Below are 19385 nucleotides of genomic sequence, written 5' to 3' on the forward strand. Positions count from 1 at the left end.
TTTTAAGCGGCGCGCAAAGTAAATAACAACCGCGAGGTGACGATAATAGCAAGGCTGTGCGGAAAGAAAAGTGAAAGTCAAGGCTGCCTTCTTGAGAAGAGGATAATTGAGGTGTAATTACAGTATCATTTATGCGACATTTTATGCCGCGCTTGCACCCCCCCCCCCCCCCCCCTCCTCCCCCTCCATCCAAAATAAATGCAGCGCACCGTCATTAGCGACAATTGTTCTACATTTTGGACCAAAGTGTGGCCGCTAATCAAATAGGTCTCGGTGCTACCTGCCTGAACGTAATTACAGTATTTGATGGCCTTATTTAATGCAGCGCCAGCACGTGCACGAGCTCAGTGGGATTTTAATGCTTGTTTTCTTCTGCGACTGCAAATGTGACTTATGGGTCAAATAATATGGGTCAAATATTATGTAATTATTATATCCTATACATTATATTATGGGTCGAATATTGAAACCCTTGCAGCTCACACTTCTTCTTGATATTATTGTAACTATTTTTTATATTTGACATATGGGTCAAATAGTATGGGTCAAATATTGGGTCAACTATTATGTAACAATTATATGATATATTATTGGTCAAATATCATGTAACTATCATATTATATACATTATATTATGGGTCATATATTGAAGGCCTTGTATATCACACTTCTTCTTGATAGTATTGTAACTATTTTTTATATGTGAAATATGAGTCAAATAGTATGGGCCAAATATTGGCTCAACTATTATGTAACTATTTATATTACATATTTTATATTATGGGTCAAATATCATGTAACAATTATATTACATACATTATATTATGGGTCATATATTGGAGGCCTTGCATGTCACTATACTTCATGATGTTATTGTAACTATTTCTTATATGAAACATATGGGTCAAATGTTATGGGTCAGCTATTATGTAACTATTTTATTACATATTTTATATTATGGGTCAAATATTGGAGGCCTTGCATGTCACACTTCTTGATATTATTCTAACTATTTTTTATATTTGACATATGGGTCAAATATTATGGGTCACATATTGAGTCAACTATTATATTATCGAATTGGTCAAATGTTGGAGGCCTTGCATATCACACTACTTCTTGATGTTATACTAACTATTTCTTATATGTGGTCAAATATTATGGGTCAACTATTATGTAACTATTATATTATATATATTATATTAAATAAAGTAAGGGTCAAATATAGAAGGCTTTGCATGTCACACTTCTTCTTGATATGATTCCAACTATTTCTTATATGTGAAATATGGGTCAAATATTATATAAATATTATATATGTGTTTGTGTATATATATATATATATATATATATATATATATATACAAACCCCGTTTCCAAATGAGTTGGGAAATTGTGTGAGATGTAACTATAAACGGAATACAATGATTAGCAAATCCGTTTCAACCCATATTTAGTTGAATGCACTCTTGAAAACAAGATATTGGATGTTTAAATTCATAAACTTGATTTTTTTTTGCAAATTATAATTACAGTAACTTAGAATTTCATGGCTGCAACACGTGCCAAAGTAGTTGGGAAAGGGCATGTTCACCACTGTGTTACATCACATTTTATTTTAACAACACTCAAGAAACGTTTGGGAACTGAGGAAAATAATTGTTGAAGCTTTGAAAGTGGAATTCTTTCCCATTCTTGTTTTATGTAGAGCTTCAGTCGTTCAAACAGTTCGGGGTCTCCGCTGTCGTATTTTACGCTCCATAATGCGCCACAAATTTTTGATGGGAGACATTTTTGGACTGCAGGTGCGCCAGGAAAGTACCCGCACTCTTTTACTATGAAGCCACGCTGTTGTAACACGTGGCTTGGCATTGTTTTGCTGAAATAAGCAGGGACGTCCATGATAACGTTGGTTGGATGACAACATATTTTGCTCCAAAACCTATATGGACCTTTCTGCATTAATGGTGCCTTCACAGATGTGTAAATTGCTCATGCCTTGGTCACTTATACACACACATACCATCACAGATGCTGGCTTTTGAACTTTGCGCCTATAACAATCCGGATGGTTATTTTCCTCTTGGTTCCGGAGGACACCACATCCACATTTTCCAAATATAATTGGAAATGTGGACTCATCAGACCACAGAACACTTTTCCACTTTGCATCAGTACATCTTAGATGAGCTCGGGCCCAGCGAAGCCGGCGGCGTTCCTTGGTGTTGTTCATAAATGGATTTCGCTCTGCATAGTAGAGTTTTAACTTGCTCTTACAGATGTAGCAACCAACTGTAGTTACTGACAGTGGTTTTAGGAAGTGTTCCTGAGCCCATGTGGTGATATCCTCTACACTCTAGTGTCGGTTTTTGATGCAGTACCGCCTGAGGGATCAAAGGTCCGTAATATTATCGCTTATGTGAAGTGATTTCTCCAGATTTTCTGAACCTTTTGATGATTTTACGAACCATAGCTGGTAAAATCCCTAAAATCCTTGCAATGGTTTGTTTAGAAATGTCGTTCTAAAACTGTTCGACAATTTACTTACAAATTGGTGACCCTCGCCCCATCCTTGTTTGTGAATTGCTTAGCATTTCATGGAAGCTGCTTTTATACCCAATCATGGCACCCACGTCTTCCCAATTAGCCTGCACACCAGCGAGATGTTCCAAATAAGTGTTTGATGAGTATTTCTCAACTTTATCAGTATCTATTGCCACCTTTCCCAAATTCTTAGCCACGTGTTGCTGGAATCAAATTCTACAGTTAACGAGTATTTGCAAAAAAAAATGTTTATCAGTTTTAACTTCGAATATGTTGTCTTCGTAGCATATTCAATTGAATATGGGTTGAAAATTATTTGCAAATCGTTGTATTCCGTTTATATTTACATCCAACACAATTTCCCATCCCATATGGAAACAGGGTTTGTATATATTTATATATATGTATGTATGTGTGTGTGTATGTGTGTGTGTATATATATATATATATATATATATATATATATATATATATATATCCATCCATCCATTTTCTACCGCTTATTCCCTTTCGGGGTCGCGGGGGGCGCTGGCGCCTATCTCAGCTACAACGGGCGGAAGGCGGGGTACACCCTGGACAAGTCGCCACCTCATCGCAGGGCCAACACAGATAGACAAACAACATTCACACTCACATTCACACACTAGGGCCAATTTAGTGTTGCCAATCAACCTATCCCCAGGTGCATGTCTTTGGAAGTGGGAGGAAGCCGGAGTACCCGGAGGGAACCCACGCATTCACGGGGAGAACATGCAAACTCCACACAGAAAGATCCCGAGCCTGGATTTGAACCCAGGACTGCAGGAACTTCTTATTGTGAGGCAGACGCACTAACCCCTCTGCCACCGTGAAGCCATATATATATATATATATATATATATATATATATATATATATATATATATATATATATATATATATATATATATATATATATATATATAGTAAGGGTCAAATATTGGCCTTGCATTTCACACTTCTTTTTGACTTATGGGTCAAATATTGGGTCAACTATTATGTGAACTATATATATATATATATATATATATATATATATATATATATATATATATATATATATATATATATATATATATATAAATTATGGGTCAAATATTGGAGGCCTTGCATGACAAACTTGTTCTTGACATTATTCTAACCATATGACTTATGGGTCAAATATTAGCTATACTATTATGTTATATACAACTATTATATTATTTATATTATCCATCCATCCATTTTCTGCCGCTTATTCTATTGTATCATATTATGGGTCGAATATTGGAAGCCTTGCATGGCACAGTTCTTCTTGATATGATTCTAATGATTTCATATATCACCGGCAACAATCATTTTGAAATATTTCTGCCGGATGCACAATTGTCAGGTTAGATTTCCAGTCAATTGAAATGTTGTGAATCCAACATAATTTTCTGGGATGGCCATAACTCATCATTAAATTCAACTTCTTCTCCCAATAAAATAATTAAACTACCGCTGCTGTCTAATGATTATTTTTTTCCTCAGATTAATCACACATTTGATTGTGATTAATCCTAATTAATCACAGTAAATTAGTTGATTATTTAAATTGACCTAAAATAATTTTTTAGACATGTTTTACCTGTATGTATTACATTTATTTACTGCCCGTTATAAGATAAAGGGGCATGTATGCTCACGATAATTAGTGTGATTATTCTGCGACTGTACATGATGAATTCAATATTCTTCTGTGATAAATCACATTAATTAACCCCAAAAAAACTTTTCAAAACAGGTTAACCAGGTCATAAAAGTGTCTCTTTTTTAATCAGGTTATTCACACTTATGAATAAGGATTAATCATGATTAGTCACAGTAAATTACTTGATTATGTATTTTAAATGAACCTAAAAAAGGACCCCAGGAATATGTTTAAATGTTTTTTGCACTACACTTATTTGCTCCAGGGAGCAATACACTTCAAATAATTTTTGAGATTAATCGACAATTATATATAATTAATTTTTTCTTTTTTGTGATTAATCACATGAGTAAACTCACCGTTATTGATTATTCAAAACACAACCTTCATAAAAAAAAAATATATATATATCAGGTTAATCACACTTATGAATTTGCATTAATCATGATTAATCACAATAATTTAATTGCTCATTTAAGGTAAATTAAACAACCAATATTTGAACACATGCAATTTTATTGTTAGAATATTGTACATGAATTAGTTTAAATGTTTAAGTCGAATGCATGACATTTATTTTCTCCAAAGGAGCTTGTGGACTCAAAATAAATTATGTGATTAATTTTCAACTGTACAAGATTAATGCAATATTTTCTGCGATTAACCACATGTGTTAACTTGTTTGTTTTTTGACAGACAAATAGAACCTTTTCAAAACAGGTTGCAGGTCATAAAAACTTTTATTTTTTAAAATCAGGTTTATCACACATTGAATTGGGATTAATTGTGTTTGATCACAGCACTTGCTTATTTTGAATGAATTGTATATATATATATATATATATATATATATATATATATATATATATATATATACATATATATATAAATGCATTTTTGTAGTCAGAATGTTGTACACGAATAATTTTTCAAATGTTTTACTTGAATGCATGACATTTATTTAAGGATTACGAACATTAGCTATAAGGTAAGAGAGCATTATGCTCAGAATAAATGCCAGGATAAAAGAGATGATTTTTTTGTAATTAATCACCTGCTGAATGATTATTTTTGACAGCATTAAATAAAACCTTTTCAATACAGGTTACTGAAAGCACCAAAATTACCTAAAAAACTTATTTTCACAAAATCGATTCTTAATTTTTTTTTCTTCCACGAATCAGAAATCTCTCTCCCCAAATTGTATTTGGTTCTTGAAAATTATGAATGGATTTAGAATCTGCATAAATCAGAATCACATTTTTTGATCATCCTTCGTTGAAAAATTCGACTAATTGGTTGTTGTATTTTTACGTATTAGCACATTGACACCTTTCAGAAAGAGTCAGATATATGAAAATACTTATTAATAATGTACATTCTGCATGCTGCTTGGTGCTAATTTGGGGCACAGATGAGCTGAAAAGCGTAAATACATATATTTGTATTTATTTTCATTATTGTGTCTTTAAAATTATCAATTTGAATGAATAAGAATCGCGATTCAGATGCGAATCGATTTTTATAGTCAGTTAAAATATTTTTTAAATAGGTTGGATTTTTTGTTTGTTTTTTTACATCATGTTGGTGACTTCCTCCCGTTGAATGATTCCGAGGATGAAAAGATGAACATGAACATATTGAGGCTTCATTAAAATAATGTTCTCCCTGCACGGTGTGTAACGTGAGACTTAGAGCATATATCACGTAAAAACAAAAGGAAAAAAAGGTTTAAATGTATATATGTGTATATATATATATATATATATATATATAAATATATATATATAAAATTTAAATTGATTTAGAATCAAGATAGATACATACCCTTTGTAGTTAATTGAAATATATATACATTGGGTTTTTTTTATCGTTTTTTGAAAATTATGAATAAGTAAGCATGGGGATTTGGATGTCACTTTTCAATTAGGGGTGTACATGAGATGAATACCATTTCTTTCAAATTCGATTCCTAAAAAAAAATGTTTTTTTTAAATTCTATATATATATATATATATATCGTTCCGAGGACGAATAAACCAGCATACACACTGATGGTTGATTATTTGGATGTGCATTTTGCATGGTGTGTAATGCGTAATTTGGGTGTTTGGGTTGGAGGGGGGGTGGGGGGTTGGAGGGGGGGGGGGGGCTGAAAAGCGACAGGGCCATTCCGAGCGGCTCAGCTTGTCTGTGGGAATTAGGCGTCTTTCCCACCCTATATTCTTCCCCCCGTCGTCCTCGTAGGAGCTGGTAAGGTGGGTTAACTCCAGCTCAAGTCTCCCTTGCAAAGCGCGCACAGCCTTTGCACGATGACGTCGACGAGAATGACCAATAGGAAGGCGCTGCCCTCTGGAGACAAACCATTTTACTTGTAGCGTCTGCACCAAGTCTGCGAGCAAGGGCGCAATTTTAACAGTAAAAAAAATCTCCCAGCTCATCGCTGACTTTGGCTGCAGAATCGCGCCTCGGGGACTTTAGGACGCGCCGTTCCGGGGTAAGACGGAGAGCGGCATCAGGAGAAGGAGAAGGAGGAGGAGGGGAGAAAGGCGTCAGATATTTTTGTTCTGGTCTTGAGAGAGAGGAGGGAGAGTGCTCTCAAGGCAGGAAAATTCGATGATGACCATGACTACGATGGCTGACGGTCTGGAGGCTCAGGATTCGTCCAAGTCTGCGTTCATGGAGTTTGGCCAGCAGTCCCACTCTCAGCAGAGCTCGCCGTCGATGGCGGGCGCACATTACCCTCTGCACTGCCTCCACTCGGGCTCGCACCACCAGCAGCAAGACAACAGCGGCGGTGGCGGCGGCGCCTACCCGGCCGGCAACACCTACAACCGCTCGCTAGCCTACCCGTACGTCAGCCACCCGCACCACAGCCCATACCTGCCTTCGTACCACACCAACACGGGGGGACAGACGCGGCTGGACGGCGCAGGTAAGACAGCCGTCGTGCGTAAAAGCCACCCAGAACGCAAACACCTCCTTGTCGTTATAGCATCGCACGGACATGTCGCTAGCAAGGGGGGAGGGGGGAAATAGCCGGTGTATGAATAATAACCGCCGCTCTTTTTGTTGCAGAGCAGCAGAAAACGACAGTGATCGAAAACGGGGAGATTCGTTTTAACGGCAAAGGCAAAAAGATCCGCAAACCCAGGACCATCTACTCCAGCTTGCAGCTCCAAGCGCTCAACCATCGCTTCCAGCAAACCCAGTACCTCGCTTTACCGGAACGAGCCGAGCTGGCGGCCTCTTTGGGGCTGACGCAAACCCAGGTACGCACGCACGCACGCACGCACGCACAGTGCAGCGCGCTAAATCCCTTGTGTTCCGCGCAGGTCAAGATCTGGTTCCAGAACAAGAGGTCAAAGTTCAAGAAGCTGCTCAAGCAAGGCGGCAACCCGCACGAGAGCGACCCCATGCCGGGCTCCATGAACCTGTCCCCGCGGTCCCCCTCCATCCCTCCGATATGGGACGTCTCGGCCTCGTCCAAAGGAGTAAACATGGCGGCCAACGGCTACATGCCGGGGTACTCCCACTGGTACTCATCCCCGCACCAGGACTCCATGCAGAGATAGACTCACCTGGGACCATTTGGGAACGGGGGATTTTTTTTTTTGATTTTTTTTTTTTTTGTAGTCATGTTCGTTATTGGCGTCCACTACAGTGGACATTTGCGTGCTGACACCATGTCCACTGCAGAGGACATGTGTTTGTAAATATAACGTGTACATATCTTTTTATGTTCTGTCTGTGTGTGGCTTTTGAAACAAACCAATAAAATCAAAACAAGCAGGCTCATATTGGGCCAACATCGCATGCAGACAAATACTTTTTTTTCTTTTTTTTTTGTGCATTTCGGGCTGCGGGATTTGGAAAGGCAGGAAATGAAACTTACCCTGAAGCTGCAGCTCCGGCCCTTCTTTGCCACCTTCGCCCCAATTACTGCGCGTATTGACGACATGTTTGCTCCCGTCCCCGCGGCCTAGTGCGGGCGCCTCAATGCCAAAGCTCCGCGGGATCGATGCGGAACAAAGCGGCAGCTGCAGCGGCGTTCAATATAAAGGAGATATTTGGGACAATTTGTGGCTTTTTATCCAAGCGAGCCTTCCCCCACCCCTCCAGTCTTTTCTCAGAAATGCGGGCATAATTAGGGTAATTTTTTGATGTAGCCCCGCTGATTACAGCGTTTTTACCGTCAAAGATAATTACCTGTAATTTTCCACCACTTTAATACTAAAAAGGCATCTTTATTTTGCTTTGGATGGAGCGCGGATGGAACAAAAGGGGGGGAATTATTCCCGTATTCATATACAAATTGCCGAGAAGGGGAGCGCCTGGTGCAGGGGATATTATGTGAAAATGCAGCTGTCAAAAAATCGTGATGTCCCGCTGGTGTGCATTCAGGCTATACCTGCATGCAAAGTACACGCACGCACCCACGCACACACACTGGGGGGCCCTGTCTGGCCCATGCAAGCATGCAAACGCGGGTAAACATCAACGAGACTGCACAAATATCACAAATAAAACATTTCATTTGAGCAATGCGGATGACATGCACTTAAAAAAAACAACAGCACCAGGCTTTATGACTAAAAAAGTGTTTCTGCTCTGTAATAAATGGTACTTGGAAAAATAAATAAATGATATCAAATGCTGCACAACTGCAAACTTAATGTGACACAACGAACCTGTCACAGAACAAAATAAACATTCCACCAAATAAATGTAGAATATGAGGTCAACATAAGCTTACCTTATTTGTCAAACCTTCTAAAAAATAAAAAAAACTGCCGCATGCCGGGCGATGGTAAGCAAATCCAGGTGCACGGGAAAAGTGTTTGCGCACCGGCGAGAGGCGCTTATATATTGCCTGCAAAATTAGCTGTTATTACTGTCACTGTTTAGTGATGGGAGAGCGAAGAGAGATGGTGGGGGGGGAAAAAAAGAAAAAGGCTCTCTGCAATCAAGAACCGTGCGCATCTTTGCAAATTATAGGTAATTGTCAATGTCCAGATTATGATAATGGGGGCCACTATAATCCTGCACGGGGAATAATTATTGTGGAGTAGCTGTCCAGTAAAATGGACTCTTTTTCTACCCCAAAATTTTGCACCAAAAAACAGGCAGGGGTGGTGGGAGTGGAAAATAGCAATAAACGCTCGCTCTCCATATAAGAGTGGAAACGTGCATGATTTCATTGCGTGGGTTACAAGACGTGCACGCGTGTCAGGTGGATTCGGAAGGTTCGCCCCTTGTGCGCATGTGCAAGGAAACGCACCCGGTTTTTTGGTTGTTGTTTTTTTTTTCACGGGTTCTTGTAAGTGGCAAGGTTTGTTTAGCGGTCGTCACGGTGGCCGCTAATAACACGGCGAGAGACGGACCAGGCTCGGAAGGTGGGCTCGCGTGGCTGGAGCTCCGGAGCCACATACACCCCCCCTCCCCCTAGGAATGTGGATTGGGCGTGCTCGCCCCCTTTCTGCCATTCAAAGCCTTTCATTGTGGGGGGTGCGAGGGGAAAAAACACGTTTTCCTTCTTTTCTTTATTTCAAAACACATTTTGGATTTATGTAGGAAATGTGCTTTATTTAATATAAAAGTATATTTTTCTGTAAACATTTTATGTGTGGGGTGAAAAAAATGTGATTTTTAGCATGAAAACCACTTTTAATATTATTATTTATGTCTGTGCAGGATTGTTCTGAGTAAATAAGGGAAGAGAAAGGTCGCTCCATTTAAACGTTTAATAGTCTTCCAAAATGCAATAAATTACATGCACACATTTACACATTTTACACCTTGTCTTCTAGGACTGCCAAATACATTGCATATTCCCCTGAAATGTCAACACGAGTCCATAGAAGTTTTTTTTTCCAACAAAAAGTGAAATTAACATTTTTTTTTGTTTTTTTTGTTTTTTTTTCAGTATAACGTCCCGGGTCCGAGAGCCAAAGAGTGTTGTATAGAGTTCGGGCTCTGCAAGTGGGAGGCCTGCACCGAGGTGCCGGTTGAGGCGGTGTACCAAGACCCCGAGCTTTCCAAAAAATTCGAGGCCGACGTGTTGATGATGTTTTGGGGCTGGAGGTTGTGGGGCCTGGAGGGCCCGTGTGTGTCCCACACCGCCGGGGACTGTGGGGAGTTGCACGCCATGGGGTCGCTGGAGCTCGGACTGTGTTCCGGTGGAAGCTCGCCGTTTTTCATGATCTTCTTCATTTTAGAACGCCTGTTCTGGAACCATATTTTCACCTGGAACGCGGCAAGAAAATGAAGAACGTTAGGATGGATTGCAAACATTAGGATAATATTATACCCACGCAGCGCTTGAATTATTGTTGGGTTTTTTTGTTCTTTCAAATCAGCAAAAAAATGTCAAAATTCAATTGCAATAAAAAAAAAGCCTACCTGTGTTTGCGTGAGACCAAGGGAAGCGGCCAGTTCGGCTCTCTCGGGCAGGGCCAAGTACTGGGTGTTCTGGAACCGTCTCTGCAGGGCGGCCAGTTGGAAACTGGAGTAAATCGTCCGAGGTTTCCTCACTTTTTTCGGCTTTCCGTTGACCATCCTAACCTCAGGTTCCGCAATGTCCTTTTCTGTAAAAAATAAATGAATAAATACATACAAAAACCAACAAGGATTAAAAAAAACTGCATACGAGCTTACAATAACAGCACCTTTGTTCTTACTACAAACATAACAAATATATTAAAAAAACGAATAACATTTGATGTAATTTAAATGCATTTCTGGAAAAATCCAAACATTCAGAATGCATGATCTAACCTTGCGGACTCAGTTGAGGTCTGCTGTAAGAACCAGCATACTGGTGGTAAACGGGGGTGGTGTACGAGCTGTAGTCTGTGTAAGCCTTGGTCGGGAAACTTCCAGCGGATCCGTTTACGGTCGGGTACTGGTACTGGTACGCATTGAGCGGCTTTCCGTATGAGGTGGAAGTCGGCGAGCAGTAGCCGTGAGAGACTCCAGCGACAGGACTATAGTAGCCAGAATCCGTGGCGGTGGACTCGGGTAAAGTAGGAGATTCCTGAGACGGATGATGCATGGTGGAAAGCTGGAAAGAATTCTGGAAATCTGCTGGTTTCACACTCGGGATTCTCCGGTCGAATACTCCAGTCATAGTTCTCAAGGGAAGTCTTTTTTAAATGTCAATGAGTAAAAAAAAACAACTAACAAATTGATGCAGATTGGCTCCAGAATGGAAACTACACAGGCATTGTGGAAATAGTCTCAGGTCGTCGGGCTCTGGTGAAGACTGCAGCCAGGCGCGCAGCAAAGACTTGGTTAAATCCTAAACGCCCGCTTACGCACTGCAGGGAGGATCTGGTTCCATTGGCCAGGGCGCACACAGACTCAGCTACACCCAATTCACACTGCTGGCTTCCTTATAGGCGGGGAATCACCCGGTAATGTGCAGTGTGGAATCAATTAAAGCGGTTGCTACTAGACGTACGGCATTGTTTATACACAAAAACTTATCTTTAACAATAAAGCATATTATTAGTGTGTGTTTTCAATGTAAAACACATTGATATACATCTGTATTATAATTTGGTAAGCCACAACGCAAGTTCAAATGACCATGCAACCGTTTTAAACACACTAAACACATCCAAATATTTTAATCGATGTTTGTGCGTCAATGTTGATGCATTTCCTGGTGCCAGCACAAGAAAATACTGCTAGCATTAAGTGGTCAACAGCGACGCTCAGTGGTATAATTGTGTAACTACATATGAAAAAACGCATGACAAAGTCGACCTAAGTACCCGGATGTGGTGAAATCTAAGCACAAATTTGAAATACAATTGAAACATAACGGATATTAAAAGTTGAATTCAAGTTTCACTTCAGGCGTGATGTATGCGCTAACAGGCAAAAATATTAGCTGTCCATGCCGAGTTTAGTTCAGTTTATTCATAACAAATAGTGCAGGGGTCACCTACCTTTTTGAAACCAAGAGCTACTTTTTGGGTACTGATTAATGCGAAGAGCTACCAGTTTGATACACATTTAAATAAATTGCCAGAAATAGCCCATTTGCTCAATTTACCTTTAATTAATCAATCTATGTATATAAAAAAAAATGAGTACTTCTGTCTGTCATTCCGTCGTACATTTTTTTTCCTCTTACGGAAGGTATTTTGTAGATAATAAATTATGAAAAAAACACTTAATTGAACGACTTAAAAGAGGAGAAAACACGAAAAAAAAGAAAATTTAATTTTGAAATATAGTTTATCTTCAATTTGGACTCTTTAAAATTCAAAATTCAACCGAAAATTATGAAGAGAAAAACAAGCTAATTCGAATCTTTTTGAAAAAATAAAAAAAAGAATTTAAGGAACATCACGGCGTGGCGCAGTGGAAGAGTGGCCGTGCGCAACCCGAGGGTCCCTGGTTCAAATCCCACCTAGTACCAACCTCGTCACGTCCGTTGTGTCCTGAGCAAGACACTTCACCCTTGCTCCTGATGGGTGCTGGTTGGCGCCTTGCATTGCAGCTCCCTCCATCAGTGTGTGTGAATGTGTGTGTGAATGGGTAAATGTGGAAGTAATGTCAAAGCGCTTTGAGTACCTTGAAGGTAGGAAAGCGCTATACAAGTACAACCCATTTATCATTTATAATTTATCATTAGTAATTTTTCCTGATTAGGATTAATTTTAGAATTTTTATGACATTTTTTAAATGGGTTAAAATCCAATCTGCACTTTGTTAGAATATATAACAAATTGGACCAAGCTATATGTCTAACAAAGACAAATCATTATTTCTTCTAGATTTTCCAGAATAAAAAATTGATTCTACCGATTTTCTAGATTTGCCCGAATAATTTTTGGGAATTTTAGTCATAATAAGTTTGAAGAAATATTTCACAAATATCTTTTGTCGAAAAAACAGAAGCTAAAATGAAGAATTAAATTAAAATGTATTTATTATTCTTTACCATAAAAAAGTACTTGAACATTAATTTAAATTGTCAGGAAAGAAGAGGAAGAAATTTAAAAGGTAAAAAGGTATATGTGTTTAAAAATCCTAAAATCATTTTTAAGGTTGTATTTTTTGTCTAAAATTATCTTTCTGAAACTTATAAGTAGCAAAGTAAAAATAAATAAATGAATTTATTCAAACAAGTGAAGACCAAGTCTTTAAAATATTTTCTTGGATTTTCAAATTCTATTTGAGTGTTGTGTCTCTTAAAATAAAAAATGTCGAGCAAAGCGAGATCAGCTTGCTAGTAAAAAAAAAAAAAAAAATAGAGGCAGCTCACTGGTAAGTGCTGCTATTTGAGCTGTTTTTAGAGCAGGCCAGCGGGCGACTCATCTGGTCCTTACGGGCTACCTGGTGCCCCGCGGGCACCGCGTTGGTGACCCCTGGAATAGTGTGTACCAAATGCCGACTGCTGTTGCTATAAAAAAAAAACTTATCGCTATTGTAAATTAACATTTACATAGTAACGTTTTTTGTTGTTTTTTTTTGCTCAAATTGTAAAAAATAAATAAATAAACCTACTTATTAGACGCTGGCTTCCACAACCCGGAAGTTATTTCCATTCTCGTTGACATATTATTAAGTTGAATATTATACATTTTGCATGCTTATTTAAAAGGTAAGGATATACAGGGATACACTTTTTTTGTATTCAGAATTTTAAATACACTTGATTTACAAAAAAAGACAACACATTTGAGTGATTCACAATTACACCAGAACAAAAACTCCCCCATAAAACGTTAAAATAAAAATGTTCACCATCACATTTTGTGATTATTATGACAAATGTTAAATTCCTGAAAACCAAAAATGAACCAACTAATGTAATGATAGAGCCTCAAATTCGACTTTAAAAACATAATTGATGCTTTATTTGCAGTGTTGTGTTAGTTACTGAAAACCAGTAACTAGTTACTTTATTTCAAAAGTAAGTCAGTTACTTACACCACAAAGTAATGGGTTACTGTGAAAAGTAACTATTTAGTTACTTCTATTTTATTTTTATTTATTTATTTATTATTTTCTAAAGCCCCTTTAATGCTCTTTTAGCCTACATTTCAGTACTGTTATTGCACTGGAGAATAATACAAGCTGTTGATCAACTTGACATGCATTTGCGTCACTGAACTCTGCTAAGCCATGTGGTCTACATACAGCACACAAAGACAAAGATATGTTTCAAAGGGCCAATTTTATTTTGGGCTAGAACAAACTGAAAACATTACTTTAAATAGCTGCAACATAACATACATAAGTAACAAACAGCATAATAACAACATAGCTATAAACCAAGGAAGGCACACACTACATAAACAAAGCCTAACCAGGCGTTTTCTCTCTCTCAAGGAATTCTGAAATAAAATCATGTCTGAAGCCCAGAACACTCTAAGCATTTCCCCAGTTTTAGTTTAGAGATAAGGAAATATTGGCCTGACCCACTAGGATCAATCAATCAATCAATCAATGTTTACTTATATAGCCCTAAATCACTAGTGTCTCAAAGGGCTGCCTCTTTATGTTTGTGAACTTTATAGTCATCAATCAATCAATCAATCAATCAATGTTTATTTATATAGCCCTAAATCACATATTTCTCAAAGGACTGTACAAACCACTACGACTACGACATCCTCGGAATAACCCACATAAGGGCAAGGAAAACTCACACCCAGTGGGACGCCAGTGACAATGATGACTATGAAAAACTTTGGAGAGGACCTCAAATGTGGGTGTTACCATTTATTGGTCAATTTTACAGAATATGTAAAATACTGTTTATATTAACATTGTTCAGGGTTATTACTATTATAATATATTATATTAGGTTACTATAACCTTGTATATTAACATATCCAAGGTTTCTCATTGTCCCATTGGGTTGAGTTGTTCCTCTCCCTGATGCGGGATCTGAACCGAGGATGTCGTTGTGGCTTGTTTAGCCCTTTTCAGACACTTGTGATTTAGAGCTATATAAGTAAACATTGATTGATTGATAAAAGAGTTATGGATGAAAACAACTCAATGACACTCCAAATTTGTATTCTTAGTGCTCTGCATCAATTTAGTAAAGTTTCATCAAAGAGTAAAAATGCATTAACTTCAATACGCATCACGATCATCATCAAAAAGGATAATACTAAAAAAATGGATATATTTTGATAGTCCAACTCATACTGACTGGTAGACACAAGCTATGGAGATCATAGTTTAGATAATAATTAGTCATGTATTGGAATATGGGATCCATTATTTTAAATTTGTTTTAACTATTACATGAAAATATTGGATACAATGTGTTGTCAAGTTTATGAGATGTGATGCAAGTGTAGGCAGGTGTAAAACTATTGTTATTTTTTTCATGTTTTTATTTTTAATTCTTTATAAAAAGCTGTGATGAGAATATCAATGAGGGATTTGTAATCACTGCTATGTTGGAATTCCTATTAATATTGATATTGTTCTTGATATTAATCATTTTTGTTTGACTACTTTTGGATTGTTTTGTGTCATGTTTGTGTGTCCTCTCCATTGCTCTGTTGATTGCTATCCTGAATGTTGCTGGGCTGGGTTTGATTTTGGAATTGGAATTGTATTATTATGATATTATTGTGTATTATTTTGTTGGATAAAAAAAAAAAATAATAATAATAATAATAATAATATTTGTTTTCCTTATTCTAAACCAGGGGTCTCAAACTCAATTTACCTGGGGGCCACTGGATGCAAAAACTGGGTGAGGCTGGGCCGCGAGAAAAGATTTCTTAAAAAAATCTAACGTGCACTTTTTAATGAATTCACCTTCTATGAATGGCTTTCCCGCCCAGGGCAACATATTTGCCAATCCTCACAATTTTTCCGGGAGATTCATGAATTTCAGTGCACCTCCTGACAATCTACCGATGCAGCCATTCTCCCGAATTTTTCCCTATTTTCACCCGGCCGACATTATTAAGGGTTGCCGTGACTGCACTGCCTACAACAGTGGTTCTCCACCTTTTTTCAGTGATGTACTCCCTGTGAACATTTTTTTAATTCAAGCACCCCCTAATCGGAGCAAAGCATTTTTGGTTGAAAAAATGAGATGAAATACAGTACTATGTCCTCAGTTTCTGATGTATTAAATTGTATAACAGTGCAAAATATTGCTCATTTGTAGTGGTCTTTCTTGAACTATTTGGAAAAAAAGATTTAAAAATTACAAAAAAACTTGTTGAAAAATAAACAAGTGATTCAATTATAAATAAAGATTTCTACACATAGAAGTAATCATCAACTTAAAGTGCCCTCTTTTGGGATTGTAATAGAGATCCATCTAGATTCATGAACTTAATTCTAAACTTTTGTTCCCAAAAAAAGACATCTTTAACATCAATATTTATGGAACATGTCCACAAAAAGACCAGCTGTCAACACTGATTGTTAGATTGTTGTATTATTTTTCCACAGTTTATGAATTTACATTTTCATTGAAGTATTAGTCAATAAACATATGTGTAAAGGATTTATGAATTGCTGCTGTTTTATAGAATGTTTTTAATAAATCTCACATGTCCCTTGGCATACCTTCAAGTACCTCCAGGGGTCCACGCATCCCCAAAGGAAGACTACTGCTCTACTACATGTCACCGCGCATGCTTTTATATCACACAACCAATGGCTCTGGATCATTTTGTGTGTAACTTGTGCATAACAAGGGACGTGGCTGCAAGACGTACTTCTTCAACAGCCATACACGTCACACTAAGGGTGGCCGTAATAAAACTTTTACCACCGTTACAAATATGCGCCACACTTTGAACCCACACCAAACAAGAATGACAAACGCTTTTTGGGAGAATTTCCGCACCCTAACACAACTTAAACACAAGAGAACAAATACCCAGAACACCTTGCAGGGCTACAATATACAACACCTCAACCGACGCAAGTAGGGAGGGTGGGGGTGTGGGGGGTTGGTGGTAGCAGGGGTGTGTATATTGTAGCCTGTAAGAGTTAGGTCTGCATGGGATTCTGTGTAATTGTTCTGGTGTGTTTGTGTTGAGTTACAATGCGGATGTTCTCCCGAAATGTATTTGTCATTCTTGTTTGGTCTGGGTTCACAGTCTGGCACATGTTTGTAACAGTGTTAAAAGTTTTTTTACGGCCACCCTTAGTGTGACGTGTGTAGCTGTTGATCAATTATATCTTGCAACGATACACATGCGTCTCACATGGTGGTGATGGGATCGGCAGTTCTTTTGACTGTACTGAATCACTAGAATCAGTTCCTTAATTTGAGTCGCTCAAAAAATTCGTTCACCAAGAAAAAAAAGTAGGAGGGGGGGCGTGCGTGGTACAGTACAGTGCAGACATTCGTGGGGGAAGCAGCAAATAGGGTGAACGAGAGTCCCTACACAGCTATGTGTAGCGATGGGATCAGCAGTTCTTTTGACTGTACTGAATCACTAGAATCAGTTCCTTAAATTGGTTCGTTCAAAAAATTTGTTCGCCGAATCACTTCTGCAGCAGCAGTTCTGTGTGCAGGTCGGCGAATCATGAGTCAGTCAGTAACAGCTTCCCCAGCGGCAGATCTCGGTGTGTGTGTCAGTTTGCGAACGACACAAGCCCTCAGCACCCAATGAAAGACGCGCACAGTGACTGAACGAGAGCCTCAATGTAACGTCCTCCTCCGCGACAGAGTCTGTTCTCTGTGTCAGTAGCTTCGCGAATCGCGAGTCCTGTTTCGGAATGAGTGAGTGAGTGCAGCGCGAACGTGATTCACGTCCTCAGCGCAAACCAGTCAGTTCATGTAGGTTCGTGAAGCGAGCCTGAATCACTCAGCTACTGTTCTGTGGACCAGAGGGCGACAGATGTGAATCGCTCCCTGCCCTGACAGACTCCCCTTGACGTTCGCAAACAGACATTGCAGCTGTAGCAGAGATTATGTTACTTTTAAAAACACTGTGTGTGCGTTTCCGGCCTGTCCAATAAACAAAGTGTGACTAAATGTCTTGGTTGTTAAATATGTTTTATTGCCCTGAAATTAAAATAATTAATAAATAAAAGTGGGAAAAAAAAAATAGTAATAGCCTACTAAAATGCTTGCAATCTACAGTTAAATAAATAGGCCTTGTTTGTTTAGTGCAAAAACAAATATTAAATTAAGAAACCCTTAATCAATCAATCAATCAATCAATCAATCAATGATTATTTATATAGCCCTAAATCACTAGTGTCTCAAAGGGCCGCACAAACCACAACACAAACCACAACGACATCCTCGGTAGAGCCCACATAAGGGCAAGGAAAACTCACACTCAGTGGGACTCACACCCAGTGGGATGTCGGTGACAACGATGACTGTGAGAAACCTTGGAGAGGACCGCATATGTGGGACCCCCCACCCCCAGGGGAACCGAAAGCAATGGATGTTGAGCGGGTCTGACATGATACTGTGAAAGTTCAATCCATAGTGGATCCAACACAACCGTGAGAGTCCAGTCCAAAGTGGATCCAACACAGCAGAGAGAGTCGCGTCCACAGTGGAGCCAGCAGGAAACCACCCCAAGCAGAGGCGTCTCAGCAGCGCAGAGATGTCCCAGCAGACACACAGGCGAGCGGTCCATCCTGGGTCCCGGCTCTGGATGAGCGGTCCATCCTGGGTCCCGACTCCGGACGAGCGGTCAATCCTGGGTCCGGACTCAGGACAGCCAGCACCTCATCCATGGCCACCGGACCGGACCCCCTCCAGTGGGACAGAGGAGAAAAAGAAAAGAAACGGCAGATCAACTGTTCTAAAAAGGGAGTCTATTTAAAGGCTAGAGTATACAAATGAGTTTTAAGGTGAGACTTAAATGCTTCTACTGAGGTAGCATTTCGAACTGTTACCGGGAGGGCATTCCGGAGTACTGGAGCCCGAACGGAAAACGCTCTATAGCCCGCAGACTTTTTTTGGGCTCTGGGAATCACTAATAAGCCGGAGTCCGTTGAACGCAGATTTCTTGGCGGGACATATGGTACAATACAATCGGCCAGATAGGCTGGAGCTAAACCGTGTAGTATTTTATACGTGAGTAGTAAAACCTTAAAGTCACATCTTAAGTGCACAGGAAGCCAGTGCAGGTGAGCCAGTACAGGCATAATATGATCAAACTTTCTTGTTCTTGTCA

General features: G+C 38.9%; 2 protein-coding genes and 1 long non-coding RNA gene across 4 annotated transcripts in view; 1 reads left to right on the forward strand and 2 right to left on the reverse strand.

The window, feature by feature from the left end:
- Positions 1 to 8275, reverse strand: part of LOC133539972 (uncharacterized) — a 12577-nt gene extending 4302 nt beyond the window's left edge. Inside the window, exon 1 of one of the 2 annotated variants that reach the window (XR_009803516.1) lies at positions 8129 to 8275. This is a non-coding gene — a long non-coding RNA (uncharacterized LOC133539972). Of the gene's footprint in view, positions 122 to 8128 lie in introns of those variants that run through there. The other variant, XR_009803517.1, reaches the window with a different exon arrangement.
- Positions 6488 to 8049, forward strand: dlx6a (distal-less homeobox 6a). The gene is made up of 3 exons (XM_061882396.1): positions 6488 to 7168; positions 7312 to 7505; positions 7569 to 8049. Exons 1-3 carry the CDS (start codon positions 6850 to 6852, stop codon positions 7806 to 7808), a joined length of 753 nt encoding a protein of 250 aa, XP_061738380.1. The 5' UTR covers positions 6488 to 6849; the 3' UTR covers positions 7809 to 8049.
- A 1688-nt stretch (positions 8276 to 9963) lies between the features above and the next one.
- dlx5a (distal-less homeobox 5a) lies at positions 9964 to 11590 on the reverse strand. The gene is made up of 3 exons (XM_061882395.1): positions 11011 to 11590; positions 10636 to 10820; positions 9964 to 10479 (listed from the first exon to the last, which is right to left on the reverse strand). Exons 1-3 carry the CDS (start codon positions 11360 to 11362, stop codon positions 10156 to 10158), a joined length of 861 nt encoding a protein of 286 aa, XP_061738379.1. The 5' UTR covers positions 11363 to 11590; the 3' UTR covers positions 9964 to 10155.
- Between the last annotated feature and the right edge of the window lie 7795 nt (positions 11591 to 19385).

This window comes from Nerophis ophidion, linkage group LG21, assembly GCF_033978795.1.
Source record: "Nerophis ophidion isolate RoL-2023_Sa linkage group LG21, RoL_Noph_v1.0, whole genome shotgun sequence".
Classification (NCBI taxonomy): domain Eukaryota; kingdom Metazoa; phylum Chordata; class Actinopteri; order Syngnathiformes; family Syngnathidae; genus Nerophis; species Nerophis ophidion.

Bases quoted from the DNA above. Each gene is read 5' to 3' on its own strand.
- dlx5a (XM_061882395.1), bottom strand. From the start codon at position 11,362: ATGACTGGAGTATTCGACCGGAGAATCCCGAGTGTGAAACCAGCAGAT. The intron at 10,821-11,010 runs GTTAGATCATGC...TATTTTTTACAG, and splicing joins ACCTCAACTGAGTCCGCAAG to AAAAGGACATTGCGGAACCT. The intron at 10,480-10,635 runs GTAGGCTTTTTT...GCCGCGTTCCAG, and splicing joins TTGGTCTCACGCAAACACAG to GTGAAAATATGGTTCCAGAA.
- dlx6a (XM_061882396.1), top strand. From the start codon at position 6,850: ATGATGACCATGACTACGATGGCTGACGGTCTGGAGGCTCAGGATTCG. The intron at 7,169-7,311 runs GTAAGACAGCCG...TTTTTGTTGCAG, and splicing joins GACGCGGCTGGACGGCGCAG to AGCAGCAGAAAACGACAGTG. The intron at 7,506-7,568 runs GTACGCACGCAC...TGTTCCGCGCAG, and splicing joins TGGGGCTGACGCAAACCCAG to GTCAAGATCTGGTTCCAGAA.